The 25,178-nt window shown below is 50.1% G+C and overlaps 1 protein-coding gene across 3 annotated transcripts in view; it reads right to left on the reverse strand.

Annotated features, from left to right (window-relative positions):
- ZCCHC8 (zinc finger CCHC-type containing 8) overlaps positions 1-25,178 on the reverse strand; it is a 723,649-nt gene that overhangs the window by 427,278 nt on the left and 271,193 nt on the right. For all 3 annotated transcript variants that reach the window (XM_069619621.1, XM_069619619.1, XM_069619620.1), the window contains exons 6-7: positions 17,800-17,903; positions 4,847-4,915 (exon numbers count right to left, since the gene is read on the reverse strand). In XM_069619621.1, coding sequence (XP_069475722.1) covers positions 4,847-4,915; positions 17,800-17,903 — 173 coding nt within the window. The remainder of the gene's footprint in view (positions 1-4,846; positions 4,916-17,799; positions 17,904-25,178) is intronic.

The raw sequence follows: 25,178 nt of genomic DNA on the forward strand, positions 1-25,178 counted from the left end.
CTGGTATGCTTCAGAGTTCTGCCCAGATGTGGTGTGCGGGGAAGGTTCTGCCTGAAAATACAGGAGGACTGTGTCCAAGACAGACCGACCGGAGTAAGAATCCTCCCTTCACCCCCGTATGATTTCAGCCTCTCTGGGCCCTCTCCTCACCTGGTGGTAGAATTAGGCGTGCTCTCCATCCTGTCTTCTTTGCAGGGGTGCGTTGTCTTTCTTGGGCGTGTGCGGTCCAGTTACTTCACTGACACTGGCCGGTTTGATATTGTTCAGGTAGGTCTTATTGCTGTTCTTTAGTTTTGTTGCTATCCTGCATGCCTTTCTTTATTTAGAATGTCTTTTTCCTCCCTTCGGTATGCGGAGCTTCAGCGTGGCAAACCGGCTTGGTTGAGCCCCGCTGGTAAATGGCACATTAAGAGCGCTAAGATGCGGTAAGTAAGCGCTATGCGCAGCGCTGCAAAGTCTCGCCTTTGCTAACCTGTGTTTTCCTTCCTTGTAGGTCGCGGTGTTCTTCAGCGCAAGTAGAATGTCCGGAATGGTGCCAGCCGTGAGACGAGCAGCCAGGTAAGTCTTTTGAGCAGTTCGTAATTTACAAATGTCTCTACTGCTTGGAGGCGTGCTGATTCAAGGAAGCTGTTCTCAGAAGTGGTTAAAGATGAAGACTGCAGGTAAGATGCTGCTGCTAATTATGTTCCTTTTGTCTCCTTGCAGGTTCTGCTCCTCCGAGGTTCGAGGGAATAGCTGGACACTGAGCGTCACGCTGCAAGTTGCAAAGTATCGAGAAGCGTGTTGTCTTGCTCGGGTGTGGTTTAAATAGCCCCAACAAAATAGACCAGGTAAAGTAGTCCCTAGGCTACCACACCCAAAACACTAGACTGCATAGCTTGGTTCCTAGGAACCAAGCTATGTGGATGCCTTCATGTTGGCTGGCAACTCAATAAGTAGTTCCCAAGCACATGTTTCTCATGGTGTATAAGCCTGGCGCCATAGCCGCCAGGAGTGACCCCAAGAGGGCTTTGGAAAGGATGCCTGGCTCTATAGGCCCGAGTCCTGACTTGACCTGGCCAATGGGATTGCCAGAGGAGGTTTTGGGCGAGGGTCGTGACAGAGGGTCATGACAGCTACTTAGTATCCCCTGTGTCTAGATACTCATGTAGCAGTCAAATGCAACCCTTTCCTCTCAGAATGGGTCGTGGCAGTGCTTTTACAACGAACTACCATGGTTGTTCCCGACCGCAAACTATTTGTAGCTCCGGTAACGTTAAATTGCGGGAGCCATGTTTTTCAAGATGGGGTCTGAGCCCCCTCTGTAAAAACAGGTCCCGGTCTTTTTTTGCTATTTCTTTTTGGAAAGGTCCTTCGAGTTTGTCTCTGCGCGCCAAACCTAGTTTGGTCCCTTTGCTCCATCGCCTTTGCGTGCTTCGAGAGTGAAGACCGCCTTTGACGCCCGAGTGTCTGGGGAGGGCAGGAAACGAGGGAGGTGCCCGAAACTCCCTGTGCTTAGTCTCCTAGGAGACCCAAATGCACTCTGTGGTGATTGACTGGCTGACTGTCCGGCAAGGACAGCCACCCTGCTGAGTGAGTGGCAGCTAGGCTGGAATGGATGGGAGAGAACTGAATAAAAGGCCAGTCTCTTGGCTTGGAAGGCAGAGTCGACCACTGGAACGAAAGAACCGAAGGAGATTGAAGAGGACGGCTGCTGCAACTCCTGAACCGTTGGTTTGACCGGTGAATCCCCGCTGCAGGTCCGAATCGCTAAGTTCATCTCGACAGAGAAGCCCTGCAAGGACCAACCGACTCAATAGTAAGCCACCTGGATACCAATCTCTGAGCTGGTTGTATCTTCCTCAGAGTGCTGCAGGAAACCGAATAACCAGGGAGAGGGACACCAATTTGTGATTTACTTACAGCCACCGGAATCGAAGTTTGCTAGTTGCGAGCTTTTTGACAAGTCCCAGTGCAGGAGTCCCCCCGACATCCTCCCTCTTGTCCCCACGACGGAGGCACAGGAACAGGTGTCATCAGCTGCCTCTTTTTCTTCATTGTAAGGTACTGTGAAATCACGGAGTACTTACCTATCGCTGTGAAAGTGCTTGTAACTTTTGCAACTCGCAGGCCTAATCAGCATATGACCCAACATATGATGATTCTTTTTACAAACTACTTCTGCGAACTTGTGCAGAGACTTTTCCGTTGAACTCAGAACCTCTTTATCCTATCCAAGACTTTAGCCCATTGACTTTGGCCTAGCCTACTGAATTAACTCTTCTGGTTAACTCAAAATATCTACACGGTCTAAGAATAATTGTAACCTTTCATGTTCTAATAACCTTTGCCTTTTACTCCTCTTGAAAAGTATTCTGAAATCGTATTGAAGTATATTAGTGTGTGTTATTTTTATTTTTTTGGTTTTATTAAACCTTTACAAAAGAATTTACAGTAAATAAAAGAAATAAGAAAACAAGAAAAAGACTCACAATAATGATACAAAGTAAAATGGTCAGCAAAACAGAATAACCACACAACAATCATGTCATAAAAGACTTCCTTAGAAGAGTGAGTTACAAAAAAAAAAAATCACATCCCTAGAATCTTTCAAAAGGGGTAAATATTGTCTACCTGTATTAAAACAAAAAAAGCCAAAGGGAACATACACTACAGCACATTTATAAACGCACAATTATCTAGTGCAATCCAGATGAAGATTAAAGATAAATCCAGAAAAGGCCAGTCCCTCTGTTGCGCTCACCTGGTCTCTGCGGAGGCGTTGGGGCACGGTTGCAGCCCTCCCTGAACTGGAATCGCCACCTTCAGGCCTCTCCCTCGGTAGAAAAGCTGTGAGCGGTGCTACATGGTGATACTGCTCCTGTGAATTATGGAAGGTAAGCTCTCCGTCCTGCCATTTCTGGCAGGGGCGCGTTAAATGGGATCTTGTTCCTTCACTGATCCCTGATAAGATTTAGTCCAGTCCAGCTGCAACTATGCTTCTCCTTACGATTGGTAAGTGTCTCTTGAGCTCTTGTGATTCTGTTCGGTCTGTTTAATGTCTTTATATGTTGCCCCTTATGCCCGCAATAATGTCTCTCTTCGGTTTTCTTCCCTTAGATGTAAATGCGGCCTCAATGGAGCTGCAAGACTAGAGACGCAGCCGGATGGAAGACTGATGCTACCGCAACGTTCGACAGCAGGTAAGTGATGGTTTAAGGAAAAGCGCAAAGTATGGCTAAGCGCGACCGTAAACAGTTTTTTCGATGTCTAACCTTGTCTTCAGTTTTTCATTGCAGGCGCTGCTGTCGACGATTGAGTGCGTCGTGCTGCGGTGCCAATTAAAGGACCTGCAGCTTTAGATGGGCCTCTGGGTGCTCTAGAGAGCCACAGGAGGTGACCGTGACGACATGACATCACGCAAGACTCGTACATGGAAGCCTCACAGATTTTCTGTTTTAAGCAGACATGCAGCCGACACTTTTCAGCTCTCCTCCACATACACGTACACAGAGGGTCTGTGGCCACAGACAAGACACTGATCACATTAAACCATTTTTTGCAAATACAAAAATGTGTCAGTGCTCAAGCGCTATTTTGAGGAATTTTAGCCAATTTTAAGACGTCAATCGGCAACCACAAAAATGGCTCAAATTTGTCTACAATTCCTCAAAATAGCTCTGAGCACATACGAATATACTTTACAAAGAAAATGATGTAACAATGAACATGCAGAGGGCTGCGGGTTCCGGTGTTGATCGGCTTTCACAGAAACCCAGAAAGCCTAGTTAAAACACATTTGTTCCCCATTCACTTGGGCTGAGCCAGGAAAGGCCGGCCAGCCAGTCAGCCAATCGTACACAAGTGCATTCATTCATGCAGGCAGCCACTCAGGCTCAGAGGCAATCAGGCCATTCACCCAAACCAGACATGCATAACACAATGTGGATTGGAGCAAGCACCCAGCCTTTCAGAAAATGGCACTGCATTCACTCCAGTCTCAGTCAGGGCTGGCCCATGCATTGTGTCACACAGCCAAACCAGACCAGACACCCACAACACAGAATGTGAGTTGACTTCAGACTCCATACATGCAAGTCACGCCCCAAGGGTGTACCCACAACACAGTCACTGGGAAGGTTCAAGTCAGACAGGAGGCAGCCCCTGAGCCATATATGGCATTTTCTCCCAACAGCCAGTCAGGGAGAAAGGGCTTTGCAGGACTTTGTGGAAACAAGGTGTGAAGGCAATAGAAACCAAGAGGCTACAGTGGCCATCTTGCCCATGTTCAGGAATCCATGGATTCCTATGGCAGGGCGTCCCAAAAACCTAGGCAGCAAGCATGTAGCTGCCAGCAGTCCATACCCTGCTCTGTGGGCAACACAAGTGCCTCATAAAACAGAAAGGGTACAAAGGTGCACCCCCGCCACACCCATGCGTGCCATAACAGTATCCCATGGATGTTCACCAAAAGATAAAGTTGCACTGCCAGCAGTCCAAGTTGGACCTCAGTGGGAGAAACACACACACAAAGCCGTATTAGGACAAGGACTCAGATGCCCTGTCCCTCCAAAAGGCTTTTCCAGCATCACAGGTGGGAGAGGGGGGGGGAAGTGAAAGGAAAAAGATATCACATTAGATTTAATCACATTTACCTTATAATCAGTCTACCAGAAGGAGTTTAATAAGACACTATTCTCTTTTTACAAAACACGCTACCTAAGCTTCTGGCTCCAAGACTACGTCTGTTCAACTAGATTTGAAGCAATCAATATATGTGGGAAAATAAGGGGCATTTTGTTTCATCATCCACAACATTATGTTAAGTTGTTAAAAACCAAGTAATCCATTATAAAGAAAAACATACCTTTTTGCCTTTCCTTGTGGAAGTTCCTGTCCCTCAAGAGAAACAATCTGTGTAAAAACCTGATGGTATCTTTTAAAAACCAGTCAAGGAAGTTTGAAAGATCAAACATTAAAAGTAGGATTAGAAATAAAGGTGCTTTCATAAGGACAAGCTGCGTTTGAAAGTATGAAAATGGCATTGGGTTTCAGCTACAAGTTGAAAACAGACTTTCTCAAGGCCATACTGTGGGTAGGAACATGCCAGGATTAAATGATGAAAAGGACCGTCACCCCACTACCCCTCCCTTCACTCCCTGCCCTACCCTACCCTACCCTTGCTGGTGCTCAAATTCCAGCCATAATTGTAGCCAGTACAAAGAATTGAAGGCAAAAGTAAGCCGGTAGGATAGCACAGAGGTTTGAGCGTTCACTGCTGCAATCTGTGTGTGATCTACAGGTTGCGGGTTCAAATCCCGGCAAGGACAGTTCAGCCCTTTATCCTCCTGAAGTCGATAAATGAGCACCAACTTCAGTTGGTAGGATTAATGTATGTAAATATGTTATATGTACAGCGCTTCGGTGTAAGCACTAGACAAATAAGAAAATCAATATTATACAACTAACCAGGTGCAGACTTAAATTGCCACAATTATGTTACATCACCAACATTCATGTACTCGAGATGCTTCTGGAGGAGAAAGGCTGAATGCATAAAATGTGTTACCCCAAGTACACCAATCAGATTTACTCACCGTAATAGCATTTCTGATGATTGTATCTGCTTAGATTTGCATGCTGTGCATATGGTCCGACATCCAGTGGTAACCGCAGAGTATTGCATCTTGTCTTTCGAGGATCGAAAGGATACATCGGCATAGGTGTGTCTGTATCACTATGCCTAACGTGTAGTGTACCCAAAATCCCTCACGCGTCAAGGTCGCTCAGATTTGATTTTTTCTGCCATGAGGGAGCACAATGAAGTGAGTACATAAAAGAAAAAGTAGTAAGACATCCATGTTCCTTCCACCCGAGCGGGGAGGAAGGGGGAGGGGGGTTTGAATCTAAGCCGATAGAATCACATGCTGTGCATAGTAGTACCCGGAGTAGGAGGTGGGTTGTGAGAAGGAACAGTAGTGAAAAGAGGTCTTAATACTGCTTGTCCCACCAGGGAAGACCTAGAATGAGTATCTAGGCAATAGTGTTTTGTAAACGTGTGGTGTACAGAACTCCAGGTTGCCACCTTGCAAATGGGAACAACTGGAATGAATGCTTTTGTTGTGACGTAGTGTAGGCTGAGAGCGCAGCTAAGTTAACTTTCAGGTAATTAAAAACCAGGACTGAGTCTAGTAAGTGAGTCAGGTACAATACAATGTGAGTAGGAGAGCAGTCAATGGCATTGACGCCCTTGGCATTGCACCAGATAAAGTGTTTCCATTTACTGGAATAGCAATATCGGGTGTTAGGTTTTCTCGCTTCCCCGGGTATGTCCATCTATCTCTAAGTTGAAGGTGTCCAAACTATGACCTCAGGAGCCAGGCCGCTAAGGTCAGAGTAAACAAATTTCCCTGACCATGCTATCTAGAGACCATTCCCCTTGGAGCTGCTCTGGGGGTACCTGTAGGTGTAATCTAGGCATTGAGCGTTCTCCAGAGTTGCAAACAAGTCTATCTATAGGAAGCCCCATAGCGCGAAGACGTTGGAGACAATGTCTTTGTGTAGCCACCATTCGTACTCTACGGGCAGTGGGAAGTCTCTGCTGAGCATGTCCGCTAGAAGATGGAGTTCCCCTGGAACGTGTTGGGACAACAGGAACATCTTGTGTTTGAGAGCCGATATCCAAATATTTTGGGACAACTTGGATATCCCTGGAGAGTGTGTGCCCCCCTTGTTTGTTCAGGTTGTACTTGGCTATGGTGCCGTCTGTCAAGATCAGGACTGTCTTCCCCTGTAACTGTCTGAAAGGCTTTCAGTGCTTTGAATACAGCTAATAGTTCTAACAGATTTATGTGGTTGGACGCTACTTGTGGGGACCACACGCTGTGCGTGTGCTGAAGCAGGTGAGGTGGCCACCCCCACCCCGTGAGAGAGGAGTGTCGTGAGAGTGGCTTCTACTGCGGGGGTGGTGAAGGTTTTCCCGTTCAAGAGGTTTTCCCTCGACCACCACTGCAGAGAGAGAGAACAAGGGCTGGCAGTAAAACTACCAGATCTTCCCATTGTCCACTGGCCTGACACCACTGGCGGTTGAGCCACTCTTGCATGGGACGCATGCGCAGACGGGCGTGAGGAACTAAGTAAAAACAGGACGCCATCATTCCTAACAGTCGCATGGCCTAGTGTACCGTCACTTCCTGACTGGCTACATACCGAGGGATTTGAAACCGCATGTTCTGAACCCTCTTGTTGAAGAGGAAGACTAGGCAGTCTTTTGTCCGAATCGGAGCCCCTAGAAACAATTTGACTTGACTATGGGCAAAGCTGGATTTCTTCTCGTTGATGGAGAATCCCAGACTGAATAAGAGGTCTATTGTCTGAGTGTTCAATAGGCATGTTCTGTAGGACTCGCCTGTTACTAGCCAGTCTTCGAGGTAAGGGTAAACAGGGACTGATAGTCTGCACAGGTGCACTGCCGCTACTGCCAGTACCTTCATAAACACCCACCTCTTTCATGTCCAGTGTTGCCATGTAGTCCCCCTGTTTCAACAGTGGGATTACTTCCTGTAAACTGACCATACGAAAAACTTGAGGTTTGACAAACTTGTTTGCTGGGCGCAAGTCTAGCAGAGGGCGCATGGTGAGATCCTTTTTGGGTACAAGGAAGTACACTGAATAAATACCCTGGTTTACCTGTAGAATAGAGACCACTTCTATGGCGCCTTTACCTAGAAGGATCTCCACCGCAGGTGATAGAGTCCGGCGTCTTGATTTTGGCGGTCTGAATTGAGGTGGTCTGCAAATTCTATGCAGAACCCATGGGCGACCGTCTTGAGTACCCACTGGTCTGTAGTTAACCCCTCACATGCAGTAAGGAAAGATGTTACACGCCCCCCGACTGGGGGTGTCATGGGAGGGGACCTGGATCTGAAGGTCATTTCTGACCAGAGGCCGGGGCGCCTCTGGGGTTGGAACCACAGCCTCTACCCTTTCCACGTCGCTGTCCTCTGGATGGATAGGTGGTGGCAGTATTAGACCCTTTTCCACGAATTCCAGTTGTTCCCTGCACCATACTGGTTTCGGGGAAAACGAGATTGCCCACGAAAGTACCGACGAGAGCCACTCGCTCTCTGTGTAGAGGGTTTCTGGGTAATCTGTTGAAGGGACTTGGGTGTCTGCTAGGCAAGGTTTGCCTGCATTACCCTCTAGGACCACTACACACAACTATGACTACATGTGTAAGCAAAACCAACCTTTGGTATAAGTCTGTACCACACAGTTTTTGGTAGCGAGCTGATCAGCCAGGCTTATCTCAAGAAGGAATGTGAGCTTGTAACGATGTTACACAGGGGTCTACAATCACAAGTGTTCAGATAGACACTTATACTCAAGGTTTCTTGGTAAAACACTTCTTAATGTATTACACAGTTAGAAAACATTCACTAAAAGGATGCAATCAATATCACACAAAACTATACTACAATACTTCACACTATCCGGTTCTGAGGCATTTAAACTACTGTGAAGGAGCAGCAAAATGGCTTTCAGTGCATTCAAGTAGCAGCAAAAAGGCATAAATTAATAAACGAATAGTAGAATTATTCTTAAACAGTGCAAATAGTTTGAGTTCACCAGAGGAGTTGTTCCAATGCAATAGGTAGGCCAAAGTCAATGGGCTAGAGTCTTGTATAAGTAAAAACAGTTCTGGTATTTAAACAGGAAAGTCTTTGCCATGGTTCTCAGAAGGAACAAGTTACTTACCTGTAACTGTTCTCCAGCATGGGTCTGGCATGGATTCACATGCTCATGGATATTCCCCGTCAGGCTGGGAATCCTCGGTAAAGAAAAAATCAGTATCAGTTTCGTTTCTGATCTGTCTTTCTTAGTAGTAACCAATCACTGATCTCTGGGCCATACTGCCCCCAGCCAATGACTGCCCTCTCCCTAAGACCCGCCTCCGGCAGCCATCCTCAGATTTGGTAGCACACCAAGAGGCAGTATGACCAAGTTAAGAGCCGCAGAGGGGTAGGTGGGAGGGTTCGCATGTGAATCCATGCCAGACCCATGCTGGAGAACAACATTTACAGGTAAGTAACTTGTTCCTTCTCCAGCATGGGGTCTGGCATGGATTCACATGCTCCTGAATAAAAGAATACATAGCAGTATACACATGCACAACCACGGGAGGTGGCAAAGGCTCAACATTAAGCATTACATACAAACTCAACATTAAGCAATTCTTACCTCCTCACCAGGCTCACCTTAGGCGAACAGGTTGCGCAGCACTGCTTGGCCGACCCTGGAGTCCCGATCAACGTAGTAGAATCTTGTGAAGGTGTGCGTCGACCTCCACGTAGCAGCCCTGCAGATGTCCAGCAGGGGCACACCAGACAGGAACGCCGTGGTAGCAGCGATCGCTCTGGTCGAATGGGCTCTCGGACGGCCTGGCAGCGGTCGGTTTGCCAACCGGTGACAGTGCATGATGCAGCCGGAGAGCCATCTGGAAATGGAAGTCTTCGAGAGAGCCTTCCCTTGATTCACAGAGCCAAAGTTCACAAACAGTTGTGACGTCTTCCGAAAACTTTGTGCGGTCCACATAGAACTTCAGCGCTCTAGCTACATCCAGCGAGTGCAAAGTCCTCTCGGCCGGCGTCGAAGGCGACGGGAAGAAAACTGGTAACACCAAGGGCTCGTTGAGGTGGAAGTCCGACGGCACCTTGGGCATGAAGGAGGGGTGCGTCCTCAGCACCACCCGCGTGTCATGAAAAGTCAAGTATGGAGGCTTGCAAGATAGGGCCTGGATCTCTCCCACTCGTCGTGTGGAGGTGATGGCCACGAGGAACGCTGTCTTCCATGACAGGAACTTCAAAGGCGCAGAATGCATAGGCTCGAATGGGCCCCCGCCCCCATGAGCCTGGTCAGTACCACATTAAGCTCCCACGCCGGGGCAGGATCCTTAACCGGCGGGAATGATCGGAATAGTCCCTTCATAAATTCCTTCACCAGGCGATGAGACCACGGGGACGCCCGTCCGGTAGTCCTGGTATATCGGGAGATGGCAGCCAGATATATTTTGATGGAGGCGTGAGCCAGTCCAGCTTTGAGCAGCGACAGTAGGTACGGCAGTACTTGAGGGGCCGTAATCCGCAGAGGGTTAATCTTCTGTGCACGGCACCAGACAGAGAACCTCTTCCATTTATGACCGTAACACTAGAGGAGGACGCCCTGGCCTTTGCAAGCACCTCTCTGCAATCAGCCGGTATATCGTACCCTCCAAACTCTAGTGCTGCAGGAGCCAGGCCTGCAAGTTCAGCGACTGTGGGTCGTGATGGAGAATGGCGCTTCCTTCTCTGGAGGGAAGATCCGCGTCCGCCGGCAGCTTGACTGGTGGGGACGTTAAGTCCAGAAGGTCCGGGAACCAGATCTGCCTCGGCCACGCCGGTGCAACGAGGATCATCCTGCACCGGGAATTCTTGAGCTGGTTGATGAGGCGGAGCGGCAACGGATGTAATGCGTATAGAAACAGGCCGTCCCAGGGGAACGAGAAAGCATCGCCAATGCTCCTCGGCTGTGCGAACCTGCTGGCGAACCTCTGGCACTTGGAGTTCGTCGCCGTCACGAACAGGTCGATCTGGGGTTTGCCCCATCGTTGGAAGAGTCGATCCACTTGATCCTGGCGCAGTTCCCACTCGTGGCACGAGCGCAGCTCCCTGCTGAGTGAGTCGGCGATGGTGTTTTTTATTCCTGTCAAGTGAAAGGGAACCAGAAACATCCCCTGGGCGACGGCCCAGTGCCACAGATCCTGGGCCTCCTTGGATAGGGCTGGGGATCTGGTGCCCCCTTGCTTCCGTATGTAGAACATCGTGGTGGTGTTGTCGGTGAAGATCCTCACCACCTTGTCCTTGAGGGACCGAAGGAACGACCCGAGAGCCCAGAACACTGCTCGGAGCTCCAAAATGTTGATGTGGAGACCTCTCCTCCGGGAGCCAAAGGCCTCTTGCGTGGAGATCTCCGTGTGTGAGCCCCCCAACCCTCCAGAGAGGCGTCTGTCGTCACTGTCTCCTGAAACGCCGGGGTTTGAAAGTCCGTGCCTGTAGTGAGGCGAGCACGGGTGCCCCACCATAGGAATGCCCGACGGAACTCCTCGTTGAGATGGATCCTGTCCTCGAAACAGCCCGTTGCCTGAAACCAGTGGGCGTCAAAGAACGCATCCGAAGTCTGAAAAGTGGTACATGATAAATGCATGAGGACATCATCCCGAGAAGGGACTTGATGGACCTCACCCTGGCCCACGTCCGTGGCTAACAGGCACCGCACCTTGCCCAGGATGGTCTTGGTCCTCTCCTCTGAAGGGGAGGCCAATTTCTCCACTGTATTCAGTTTCGCTCCCAGAAACAGTGCTACTTGCGATGGAACCAGGTGGGATTTGGGGTAGTTGATGGCGAAACCCAGCTCTGTGAGCAACTGAACGATCCTCGCCGTGTGTTCGACGGCGAGTTCCCTTGTCCTTGCCCGGATTAGCCAGTCGTCCAGGTAGGGGTAGACGTGGATCCCCTGCAGGTGCAGCCGCACCGCCACTGGTGCCAGGCACTTGGTGAAAACCCTGGGTGCCAACTTTAATCCGAACGGTAGGGCTCTGAATTGGTAGTGGCGTCCCTGAACCACGAACCTGAGGAATTTCCTGTGCCTTTTTAGAATGGGGATGTGGAAGTAAGCGTCCTCCAGGTCCAACGACGATAGGAAGTCGCCTTCCTCCAGCTGTCCCAGCAAGTGCTGGAGAGTGACCATCCTGAATTTCTGCGCCTTGATGTATTTGTTTAACCGACGCAGGTCCAGGATGGGGTGCCAACTGCCTGTTTTCTTTCTGACGAGGAAGTACCTCGAGTATACTCCGGAGCCCCGGAGCCTCCTGGGGATGAGCTCGATGGCACCTTTCTTGAGCATCGCCCTTAACTCTAACAGCAGTTGAGGGACGCGATTCTCCTTCCTGGCCACGGGAGGAATGCGAGGGCACTTCTTTAGGAATTCCAGCGAGTGCCCGTTGGCCAGGGTGTCCAACACCCAACGGTCGGTGGAGATGGACTCCCACACGCTGACGAACTTAGTCAGCCGGCCTCCCACCGGGGCGTTTCAGTGGGGGCCCGTCAACACGGCCGGGTCAGTCTTGCTTGGAGGCAGCCTTGCCGCCTTGGCCTCCTTGGCGACGACGGCGGGATCCCCTTGCTTGCCGTGACCTCTGTAGGCCTCCTGAGACGAGGAGCAGGCCGCCTGGCGGTAGGTGGATCCGCCATCGCTGGATCCTTTGGAGGCACCCAGTCTGCCTCCCGAGCCCCGAAAGGGCCGTCGCTGTTGAAGCACCCCTAGGGCCCGGGCCGTCTTAGAGTCGGTCTTGATGGCCTGTAGAGACTCATCCACCGCCTTACCAAAAAGGTTGTTGCTGTCGAACGGCATGTCCAACACTCTGGTCTGGACATCCTGGCGAAAGTCCGTCGCCTTGAGCCATCCTCGCCGGTGGAGGCAAACTCTGTTGCCCAGTTGGCGAAATCCGGTATCGGCAATGTCGGTTGCCACCGTTATGGCGTGATCCGACGCCACCTCGCCTTCCTGCAGAATTTCTAGGGCCTTCGCCCTCTTGTCAGGTAGGAAGTCTAGCAGGGGAGCCATCTTGAACCAGAGCTCCCTGTCGTAGCGGGCCACGATCGCCAAGGCATTGTTCGCCTTAATTGTCATCGTCAAGATGACTCGTCGTCCCATGGAGTCCAACTTCTTGCCCTCGCTGTCCGGCGGGGAAGTGGAAGTTGAAGCCGCCGCACCCGCTGCCTTCTTAGCCGCTGCCAAGACAGTCTGGCGTGGGATGGGCCCTGAGGCACAAGGGGACGGCATCGGAGACTCGGTACTTCTTCTCGTACCTGTCCCTCTTGGCGGGCGTCGTGGAAGGGTCCTTGAGGACAGCAAGCCCCTCGTCCCAGATGTCATCGAGCAAAGGCACCGCGAGGACCGTCTTCCTCTTGGCCTCTCGTTGGTACAGAAACCCTTCCTTTTTTTGTTCTTCAGGGCAGAGCTGGAAGAACTGGGATGCCCTGGTTATCATGGTGTGGAAGGAGCCAATTTCGTCGGCTGGAGAAGCCCGTGGGGGGTGGTGGGGGGATATTGATGACGGGATGTCCGCTGTGTCATCGCTGCCGTCATGGTCCGTCCCTGTATCCGTCACTGTATCCTCTCTAGGGTCCGGCGAGGGGGATGAGGGGTCCACACGTCTCGCAGGCACGAGGGGCGGAGCGGGGTGGACTCTCCTCCGCTTGTTCGGAGGGCTTCCCGACAGGCCTGGTTCTGGATCCTCCGTCGGGGTCCGTGGTAATCTCGTCCTTATCTCGGTACATTTGGATTGCCAACAAAATGGCCGCCGAGCTATCCTGGGGCTCGGGTAATGGCTGCGACGGACGGGATGGCGCTCCACTGGGCCCTCTTCGATCACGTCAGCAGGGACCGCCCCCTGGGATCGAACCTTCTCGAACCTCTCGTTGAGGCCCATGAACCTCTCGTTGAGGCCCTTCTCGGTTTCCACCAGCTCCTCAGAGGCTGATTCCGAGTCTGTAATGGCCACCGCCGCCCCCCCCCTTTCTGCCGGGGACTTCACGGGGGTCTTAACGATGGGCTGGAAAGAGGATTCCCTCTGCGGTGGCAGGGATACTCTGGGCCCAGAGGCCGTTTCCACTGGCGTAGTCTCAGCCGGCTTCGCCAGGGTTGCAGCGACCACTTCGATAGAGGCCTTTGCCGGCTGGATCAAAGCCCTCACCACCTTAGGTGCGTCCTGGGCCTTAGCCTTGGGGGGGAGGGTCAGCGCCTCGCTCCCCCTTCGAGATCGATGGGGTCCGCTCCAGCGGCTTACCCGGGTTCTCGGACTTCCTCTTCCCTGAACCAGAGCGCTGGCTCGTGGTCGAACGTGCCGGGGAAGTAGCGCCCTGCCTGGCAGCGAAGAGCCCGACCTTTCGGCGCTCCCGGTGCCCGCGGACTCGTGGTGCTTGGCCTTCTGTTGGGCCCCCGTCGCACCCTCACAGGACTTAGAAGCCCGCTCAGACTTTCTTCGCCTTCTCACCTGCTGTGCCCTTCTCCAGCCAGGCGGCGAGGCGGGAATGACGATCTTGTTTGGTCCGTTCCGAAAGGTTCTTTCAGAACGCACAGTCCTTCTCCACGTGAGTCTTGTCCTCATGAAGGCAGTAGAGACATCGCGAGTGCTCGTCCTCCTTGAAAACGTTTAGCAATCTGCATCCAGGGCAGCACCTGAATAGCTTGGATCCGGGCGTCGAGCTTCCCTTGTCCTGGGGCATGTCCGTTGATGTAGGCCGCAAATCTTCCGGAATCCTCCAAGAAGTGTAAACTCGACGAAAACTTCACCCTTGAGGGGCATGGGAGAATTCCGAAACGGGTCCCCGTTGTCGGAAGTAGAAACGGAGCATGAGGCTCGATCAAACCGAAATGAGAACATTTCCTGAAAAAGCAGCAAAAAACTCGAGAGCTAAAGCACGAGGACTCCCAACACTTGAGCGTGCAGTAAAAATTTGAGGATGGCTGCCGGAGGCGGGGCTTAGGGAGAGGGCAGTCATTGGCTGGGGGCAGTATGACCCATAGATCACTGATTGGTTACTAAGAAAGACAGATCAGAAACGAAACTGATACTGATTTTTTCTTTACCGAGGATTCCCAGCCTGACGACGGGGAATATTTATGAGCATGTGAATCCATACCAGACCCCATGCTGGAGAAGTAGTTCATAGAAGAAAGATTCATATGTCGGATCACAAACTGACTAGGCGAGCAAGTTGCCAAAGTTTCATGCACTTTAGCAGTGAGTGGTAATTTCTCTCGGTCGGGTTTTACAGTACCTTATTTTGAAGAAAAAGATGCAGCTGAGGACTACTGTTCCTGGCAGTTCCTGCAGATCTCGCTGTTCACGAGCCTCAGTAGTGGGGACAAGAGGGAAGATGTCGGGGGACTTCTGCACTGCACGGGGACTGGTCACAAAGCTGGCAAACTGGCAAATCTTTGATTCCGGTAGCTGTTTGTAGGCTTCCCTGTGTCACTGCACTGAGAGTGTTGTGCGACACATGAAAAGATGATGCCTATGGAGCAGTCTAAAACTCCATAATCAAAGAACACAAGAGTAAAACATCAAAATACATGAGTAGGGAAAAAATACAGTCACTCTCCAGGTTAAAAAAAACCAAGCCCTCAAAATCCAGCAAAGTTGCTGGGGATCTCTAAGGTGAAGGGAATTAGCACATTTATGAGAATTCTCCCTAACAGTGTCTCATGCTCTTTCTTGGCTGTTTCAAGTGCTTCGTCCACTGCCTTGCCAAACAAGTTGGTTTCCTCAACGGGTTTGTTCATTAAGGTTGCCTGGGTCTCCGTCTTGAACCTGGAGTTCCTCAGCCAGGCATGTCACTTGAGCAGGGTACCTTGTGCCAAGGTTCTTTGCGCTGTCTCAGAAGCGTCTAGAGTGTTCTTAAGCACATTCTGATTGGCCTGCTTGCCTTTTGATATGATGGCAAGCCACTTAGCTCACATAGGTTCTGTTACCTATTTAAGGCCTTCTTGCAGCAGGTTCCACTGTACGTCTGCATAGCTGCCCAATAGCGTGGTGTTATTGGCTATTCTGGTGGAGAATGCAGCAGCAGCAGCTGTGACCCTCTTCCCCAGTGCATACAGTCTTTTGGACTCTTTATCGGGTGGTGCCTCTCCTGTAGACAGGGGGACACCAGCCCGTTTCCTAGTAATGGCAACTACTAAAGAATTTGGGGTGGCAGGGTCGGTCGGATAAGGACTTAACTTCTCCAGCCTAGGGTTCACCGTCCTGGTTTGAGCTGGCCTCAACAATTTAGGTGCCAATCGCCTATTGAGAGAGTTCAACAAAGAGGTTTTTCCTTGAGTGTGTCCTCCACAAAATCAGTCCGGCAAGGCCTCTTGTGCGGCGATCTGAAAATGTTCAGCTGCCTTTTTCAAGATGGTGTAAACGCCATTTGATCATCCACAGGGGAGGCTTGGAGGACGGCAGTGGATCCATGCACAGGGCATCAGGGTCCTGGGTGAGAGTAGGGGCGGCCAAAGGTTGAGCACCCCGACGGCTGTCTTCCCAATTGTCCATAGGCTCAGCCTGGTCATCCACATTGTAATCATCCCCAGAGGGGGCATCCTCATCCTGCACATACATGTCTATAAGGATGTCATCATCCGTGAGGTCATAGGTATATTCCTAATGTGGATCCTCCAAGGTCCTTTGAAACTTGGACACAGGTGTAAAAGGAAGGTCTTCCCGAGATCTCTTGGGAGCAAACCTTTCAGAATAAGACCAATTTCTCTAAACTGTTTATACACCCCTCAAACTTCTCCCTGGTCCATGGGGATGAACCAGAGGAGTCCAGGGGAGGAAATGGCTCATCTTCTCTGGGACGTTGAGATTTGTCCCCTTGTGGGGTACGGGGTGCTGTGGCGAGTCCTTCGGCACGTCTCTAGGCCGCTCCTTGTGTTTTGCCACCTCTTTAAACCGTTCCTTCAGTCTAACTGCCGCAGCAATCCTTGCAATGCTCTCCCCAATGCTTGGGGAAACAGGGCAATCTATCGGGTGGGTCGGAGGATTAACAGTGGATTTCGGCGCCACCAGGGCCTTAAGATGCGTCTGCACTCCTCCTGGAGCGTCTCGACGGCCGCGTGCGTTTTACTGCTAGCGCCCTTTACTTTAGATTGCCCAGTCGCAGGCCGCAGCTGCGATCATGGGGAAGGCTGCGATCACGCAGATCAGCGGATCCAGTCGAAGTTTTACGGGTCCTTTGTCGCTTTGGTATGCTTCGACAGAACCGCTGAAGCAGAACTGTGGGTTGTGCGTTTGGTGTTTAAATCGTGTGCGCCGCCATCGCCAGGTTTTCTTCCCCATAGCATGATTTGCATCGTGCCTCTCGGGGACGGGCGCTGCGGACCGAGAACCATCCGCCGTTAGGTCAATGGCATCCGAAACGGAGGACTGGTCATCGCTAGTTCCCACCCCCCAGCATCCTTTCGGCGGTTGCGGCGGGAGAACAACATTTGGCCTGCGACATGCCGTAGGCCGGCCACTGCTTTAGATAGCTCTCCTGATAGCTCTCCTTAAATTGGCATGGGGCGCAGGAGTTAACAAGCTGCATAAGTTGCCTCTTTGTGGTCGAGGGGAAAGACAGTTGTTGCACCGAGGGCGCTAGTCTTTCCACGGATATTTGGCAAGATGGGCAAAATCTAAATGGCATCTTGTCCATACCGCAAGACAGGTACAGCTATGACAAAAACCCAGGGAGCAAACCGGATGAAAGGAAAGGAAAATTTTTAAGAATATGGCCACCCCAACCCCACTCTCCGTACTGTACAGGCTGGCCAGAAACCCTGACCACGTGGACGGCAGCACCGGCCAGATCAACAGGCGTCGAAAGTCTGCAGCAGTCTTTGGCATTGCACAGGATCAACCCGACCAAAGTCGATAATTATGACAATAATGTTGTTATCTTTATGCAAGAGCTCTGCATTAGGGCGACCAGTAATCTGGGCGGAAAAAAACAATCTGAGGGACCTCGACCCGTGAGGAATTACACGTCACATTAGGGATTGTTACACGCCTATGTTGACGTCCCCTTTCGATCCTCGAAAGACGAGATGTAATACTCTGTGGTTACCACTGGATGTCGGACCATATGCACAGCATGCGATTCTAAGCAGATTAACAAGCATCAGAAATTACACGTACCATCTCTCTCAAAGACATAAGTGTTCAAAGCAAATCCTAAAAGCAATAAAAAAGGATACGTGGGCACATCCCACCCTTCAGTGAGCTGTGGATTTTCATTTAGCAAAGGCTGCCCTAGTTTGTCGAGGCAGAAACTGGCAAAATACAGCACACTTCCAACTACCTGTAGGAAGAAAAGAAGAAAAAAAAAAGGAAAAATGTATATTGTATATATATGCACTCTCAAAGTTTAGATGGTTTAAAACAGTGGACATTCGACAAAAAACTAATTATAACTCCCTGTCATGGACATCTTCACTAAATCCATAACAGTGAAGACCTCTGCATGGGGCAGCATGTCAAAAGGTCTCTCCAATAAGGTTTAAGTTACTTACCTGTAAATATTGTTCTCCAGCATGGGTCTGGCCTGGATTTGCATGCTCATGAATATTCCCAGTCAGGCTGGGAATCCTCAGTAAAAGAAAAATCAGTTTCATTTCAAAACTATTTCTTCTCTAAACCAATCATGGTCATACTGGCCCCATCCAATGACAGTGCTATTCCTAAACTCCACCCCTGGTGGCCATCTTCAGATGTGGTAAGCATGTAAAGTGGCAGCATGAAACAAGAGCCACAGATGGGACGGAAGGAGGATTCACATGTGAATTCATGCCGGAAAACAATAGTTACAGGTAAGTAATTTAAACCTTCTCCAGCATGGGTTCTGGCATGAATTCACATGCTCCCGAATAACGATGACAGCAGCACATATACACAACCACAGGGGGTGGCAAGGCACAATAGAAGCAATAATAGTCCACACTAGAACAGACTCCCCTCTGTTAGGCAAAATTGTATGTAGTAACCCTGTGGGAGACTACACTAGCCTTGTCCTCTTGACAATAGGTAACTCAACCTTTGGTATAGGCCTGTAATACACTATACAAGTAAAATATGTATGACTTTTTGTAGGGACAGATCAACAGTCAGAGGGGAAGAAGTCTCTTCAGGGAGCCAGGACAACCAATGTCAATTGAGCAAAGTCTAGGGGAGCCGAGGCACTTCTTGAACATAGTCTTGCATAATGTTAGCGTTTTTCACTGTTGGGCCACAAGCTGGGAGGCTTGTGAAGAGCAAAGATGCAAGCAACTCTGCAAATGGCAGCTATTGCAAGTCTCCAGTGAGCAGGCAAGCTACAAACAAGAGGCAAGTACCCCTAGTTACAAGAGTCTGAAGAAAAGGTTCCAGCTGGCTGCTGTTCCTGTTGCAATCCTGCAGATCCTGTTCCTGGGCCTCAGTCTTGGGGACAAGAGGGAGGACGTCTGGGGACTCCCGCACTACGGTTTGAAGGTCGGCAGCAGCAGTCGGCACACTTCAGATCAGCGGCACTTCGTGGTTTCAGCTATTTGCAAATAGCACCACCACAGTTCTTGGACACCTTGTGGACTTTCCTTGCTTTTGGGGTCCAGCACACTGCTGAGGTGGCTCAGGCTTGGTTGGTCCTGCTTCGAGGGAGTCCGGAGGATCTTCCTGGAGCTCTGCTCTGGCTTAAAAATGATGCACTTGATTCTGGTGTTCCTGGCACTTGGTTCAAGCCGCAACAAAGAAGTACAGCCAGCACAGAGAGGGGTTCCAGTCAAGTTAGTCTTGTGGTCAATTGGTCCCACCAACCCAAGGGAAGAAGTCGTCCTTTCAGGCTTCGCTAGTCGATTAGAAATTCGAAGCTTCAGCACTGCAGCAGGGCTTCACCGGGCAAACCAACGACGGTCCAGGCGGGTGCAGCAAGCTGCTCTTCCAGCTTCTTCATTGGTTTCTTCATCCAGTGGTTGACTCTGCCTTCCTTGAAAAATCTCGCCTTTTATGCAATTCTCTCCCATTCATTCGCAGCCTAGCCGCCACTCACAGCAGGGTGGCTGTCTGTAAAGGACAGCCAGCCGGCCATTCACCTTTGGGTGCATTCCTGTAACCAAGGAGACTAAGCAAGCACAGACTTTCGGGAACCTCCCCTGCTTCCTGCCCTGCCAGACACGCTTGAACCAGAGACAGGCTTCACCAGTGAATCCTGCCAAAGACAAAACGAACAAAGGGACCAAACCTGGTTTGGCACGCAGATAAATCTCAAGAAGAAACTTTCCAACAAGAAATGGAAAAAAAAAGACGACGGGGCCATTTTGACAAAACGGGCACCCATGGGTGCAATACTTCAACCGAGGATTCAGCCTGTGGTAAAAACGCACAATGGTAGGAAAAAATAAACCACTGCCACCAGCCATTCATTGTAGAAAGGTTAGCAAAAATGTTACATGAGAAGGTAGACAAAGTAACCCCTCCAGATAGAGTGTGCTGGGTCTACGGAAACAAATCAAGTAGAGTCCATTTCACTTTATTACTCTTGGAAACAGTAGTTTATCCAAGAGAAGGTATTTATACCTTGAGAAATCCAAAGGACTTCTCCGACACTGCCCTGAGGGTGTTGGGTGTGACAATACAAAAAGGATGCCACTTATGGTGCTTGTCAGACTCCAAAACCAAAAGAAACAGGGTTCAAATCAAAGAAAAATACATGAGTGGGAAAAAGTTCACTCTCGCCAGGATAAAAATTAAAAAGACCTAAAGTTCAGCAAAAGAGCTAGGGGGTCACTAACATAGAAGGGAAATAACACAGATGAGAATTCTCCCCAACACTCTCAAACTAACAGGTTGCGTAGCGCTGCTTGGCGGACTCAGTACTCCTCTCTGGAATCCCTTTTGATGCAGAAGAATCTTGAAGATGTGCGTAGATCTCCACGTAGCAGCCCTGCAGATGTCGAGCAGGGGCACAGCAGAAAAAAAGCCATTGTTGCTGTAATGGCTCAGGTGGAGTGGGCTATCGGCCAGCCTGGCAGAGGCCTGCTAGCCAGTCGATGACAGTGCATGATGCAGCCAGAGAGCCACCTGGAGATGGAAGCCGTCGAGAAGGCCTTTCCTTGATTTATAGTTCCAAAGTTGACGAACAACTGAGAAGTCTTCCGAAAATTCTTCATATGTGCCACGTAGAACTTCAAGGCACGAGCAAAGTCCAGCGAATGCAAGGCCCTTTCTGCGGACGACAGATTCAGGAAGAAGACAGGTAACACCGAAGGTGCGTTGAGGTGGAATTCCGACAGTACCTTTGGCATAAAGGTGGGGTGCGCACGCAGCACCACTCTTGAAGCGTGGAAAGACAAGTAAGGCTGCTTGCAAGACAGGGCCTGAATCTTCCTGACCTAAGGCTGCTTGCAAGACAGGGCCTGAATCTTCCTGACCTAAGGCTGCTTGCAAGACAGGGCCTGAATCTTCCTGACCTGCCTGGCCAATGTGATAGCAACGGGGAAAACTTTCTTCCATGAGAGAAACTTGAGCAGGACCCGATGCAAAGGTTCGAAGGAAGCTCCCATGACCTTAGTATTCCCCCCCCCTCTCTCTGCTCCTGTGACATATCACAGACAATATCCTAGTTATGGTTGATGGCAGTGTACTAGCAACTATTGTGCAATTGTTCTACCGCAGACTATGTCGATAGACCCGGTAGTGCACAACAGGGGCACCCAAGTACCAACTTGGGGGAGGGGGGGGGGGAGGGGAGAGGGGGGGGAGAGGAGGGGGGGGTTGTCCGTGTGTCCGTGTGTCCCCCGTGTCCTTCAGCGGGAAACTTTGGGTGTCCCCCGCCTAGGCTCCAGAATGTCTGGGCAGGCAGGAAGTAAGGGAGCAGTGTTGCACCCTCCTGTTCTATGTCTGCCAGAGTGCCTAAATGAGACCAGCTCCGACTAGGGGTCCGACTGTCCTGATTGGACAACCAAACTCCCCCGTTCTGTAAACTGCTGGGGAAGATTGCAGAGGAGTGTGCGCAGGAAATGTATGAAAGGTAAGGATGGGATAGCGCAAAGCAAGTCGACCATTGGAAACTGATGTAACCAAATAAGAAGATGACCAGCGACGCCTGCAGACCCTTTGCAACACCGTGAAGTGACCACTGCTGTCTTCACCCCGTTTTCTGTGCAACAGAGGAACTTGACTCCTTCCCTTTGACTGGTGGGAACAAAAAGTCCCAAGAAGAACTGATTTGAGCCATCTCCAGAGGTCCTGTGACTTTCCAGAGCTTCAAAACTCCAATACCAAGAGACCTGCTGCCCATTTCGAGTGCAACGTCATGGAAATGCCGAATCCATCCAAATCCTTGCTGAGCTCTCAAGGATAACTCCGAGATCCGATACAACTCGCACAGACCCCGTCAGCAGAGTGTGGGACTGCATGACGCGAAGAACATTGACCAGGCAAATCATGTCCTTTGTTAGTGCTGCAGAAAAGGGTACCAAAACCGCAGTGTGACCAGAGTAGTTGTTGAGTTGTGCCATAGGTCCTCGGTTGAGACTGCTGCTGAGAGATACCGTCCATTGTCTTTCGTCATCAGACCAAGGAATCCGGAGGTCGGGTCAAAAACTGCAATATCACAGAGCATCCAGCACAAACATGTTCTACTTACCTAAGGTACTATTAGATAGTTTGGCAGTGGTCGGCCTTTCAGTTCAGGTCTTGGCTTGTCTCTTTTTTGGCTGACTGTAGTCAAACATTGACACTTGCCTCTTTCCTTTCAGCCGCTTCGGTCCTGTTGTGTGGGGTCTCCCGGGGATCCGCCTTGTCCTTTTTAACATGTATATCTCCAGCCTCTTGTTTTGTTCATCCGTTCTCACGGCTTTAGGCGTTACTCCTATGCTAATGATGCGCAATTCATCGTCCGGTTGGACTCTACCCAGCCAGGCCTAGCTTCTCAGCTTAGGGGTTGCCCGTTGGCCATGAGTGAGTGGATGGGCAGCAATTGGCTGAAGCTTAATGGGGACAAGACGGAGGTCCTGGTGGTATACCCCCCCGCATGGCCCTCGTTCGGTCGCCTTCCAGTCTGATTCAATTTGGTCTTTGGCCGATGGAACTTGGCCGTTGCCCTGCTCCGGTGCCGCAGGTAAATAACTTGGGAGTCATTTTTTCAGCCTCCCATTCCATGGGGTTCCATGTAATAACGTCCCATCAAAATATCGCCATGAAAAAAATAAATAAAGAATCACTGAAAAATGGGAGCTTTTTGTGGGGACATTACTACATGTAACATGCAGGGGGAACACCCCCGCAACCACCAAACCCTTAATTTTTCATGGGGAGCAGGGGACACCCCTGCTGCTTTCTCCAATCTATGCGGCTTAAAGATGTACTGGTATGCCATATGGTGCTCATATTTCCTCTGTCCTCCGAACACTGCCTGTTCTTCAGCGGGTACGCTTTAAATCACTGGCAATAGTTCACCAGGCTTTCTATGGATCTGGTGCTGAATACCTCCAGGAAAGGTTCTGTCCTTATGTGTCTTTTTGCAAACTGTGGTGTAAGGGCTCTTGTCTTCCTGGGATTCCTCGCTATCATTTTGAGCGGGTGGGTGGTGCCCTTTTTCTGTGGCGGCTGCCAAATTGTGGAATTCCCTGGCCTGTTACATTGAGGGCTACAAAAAAAAAAAAATCTCATTGCCTTTTGACCGCTGCTGAAAACATACCCGTTCTAAATATTTTTCTGTCAGCTAGTTTTTAAAACTTCCTGGTTAATTTCTAGCGCCAAGATGCTTTGGTGTGTGTGTGAGCGCGCGCTTTATAAAATTAACATATCATAAGGTATTGTGGGGAAAAAGTTATTGCTTGCCAGATTCCAGAAAGTCGCTCCAGAGCGTTGGAATGCACAGAGGTGTCCAGGGCAAGCCCCTCTTACCTCAGACTCAAGCCACTGCTTGTGTCCATGTAGCATGTCCTTTTAACAGGGTTTCCAACATTGGTTAAGCCTTCTTGCATCTTTCTTCCAAGGGACTACAAAGTATCCATAATCTCACTCAGCACATCAAGCTATCCTTCCTCTGAGAAAGAGGTCACGAAGGACCCACCCTTCAAATTTAGAGAAGTTACTGAGTCCGAAGTAATCGACATTGTCAAAAAAATCAGGCCCTCCAACAGCAAAGGAGACACTTGCCCCGCCAAACTAATCAAAGAATGTGCAGACACTTGCACCCTTCATAAAGACATTCATCAGCGCCTCCAACTCTAATACCGTGCCAGATAGCCTTAAAGAAGCCTGGGAGCGCACACTACTGCAAGAATCCACATTGGACCCAGAAATACCCAACAATTACAGGTCCATCACTACTGTCCCTTTCTTGCTCAAGATTATAGACAAAGTTGCTTATACGCAAATCCAGCAATACCTTGAAGCAAACCATATCCTAAGCAAAAGACAATCACGATTCAGACCTGGACATGGGACAGAATCTGCCCTACTCAACCTCAAAAAACAACGTGGTGACATCATGGACAAAGGCAAACCGGCACTTCTCCTAGATCTGTCCGCTGCCTTTGACCTGGTCAACCACGATATCCTCGGTACACAACTAAAAACAATGCACACCTCTTACCGCAAGCCATTGCTTGGGTCGCATCCTTCCTCAAAGGCTGACTATGAGAGTCTTTACAGACTCCACATGCGTCTCCCCTACCACCATTCACTGTGGAGTACCACAGGGATCATGTACCACTCCCACACTGTACAATATTTTCACCCTCCCCCTCTTCAATGACCTGGATCGTCGTGACATAGCCAATACAAACTATGCCGACAAAACGTCTTATTCCCACTAACCGGTGTCTATGAACAAGACTCTGCATTACTAACCAAGATATACACAGCCATCCAGACCTGGATGGCAGCCAACGGCCACTGTTTAAATGGAGATAAAACAGATCCTCATAGTAGGCACTAAAGAGACTTTCAATAAACTCCCCCCGCCTTACAATACCTTGATCATTGACAACTCGACCATTACAGTCTAAATGGCAGTGAAGACACTAGGAGTCTACCTCGACGACTCCTTGTCTATGTCACGCCACATCTGTGGTATAGCCTCCTCCGCTGCCCTAACCACCAAGATTATTAACGCAGTCAAGCCCTTCCTCTCCACAAAAAATTGCCTAGCCATTGCCAGAGCCACAGTCGGCACCAAACTTGATTACTGCAATGCCCTCTTCCTGGGCACATCTGCTAAAAATATCAAACTACAAGTCACACAGAATAATCCCATTAGAGCCGCTCTGAGTATTCCCAAAAGGGAACATATCTCACAGGCCAGGACAGATGCACACTGGCTGCCAGTCAGAACGTATCCTTTACAAAACCATGCCATCACACAGATGCCTTTCCTCCGATGCCCCACCCTACCTATCAGAAAGGATCACCCCCAACTCATCCACTCGACCCACGAGATCCCACCTGGCCAACCAAATCTGTGTACCTGCATTCAAAAGAACCAAAGCTGGAGGTTCCAGCTTGCAAAACCTGGCTCCAACAAATTGGAATGCTCTGCCCACAGCACTAAGAAGCGAAAAATCCTACACGGTCTGCCGCAAACGGCTAAAAAGCA

Source organism: Ambystoma mexicanum, chromosome 10, assembly GCF_040938575.1.
Source record: "Ambystoma mexicanum isolate Mex_15411 chromosome 10, UKY_AmexF1_1, whole genome shotgun sequence".
NCBI lineage: Eukaryota > Metazoa > Chordata > Amphibia > Caudata > Ambystomatidae > Ambystoma > Ambystoma mexicanum.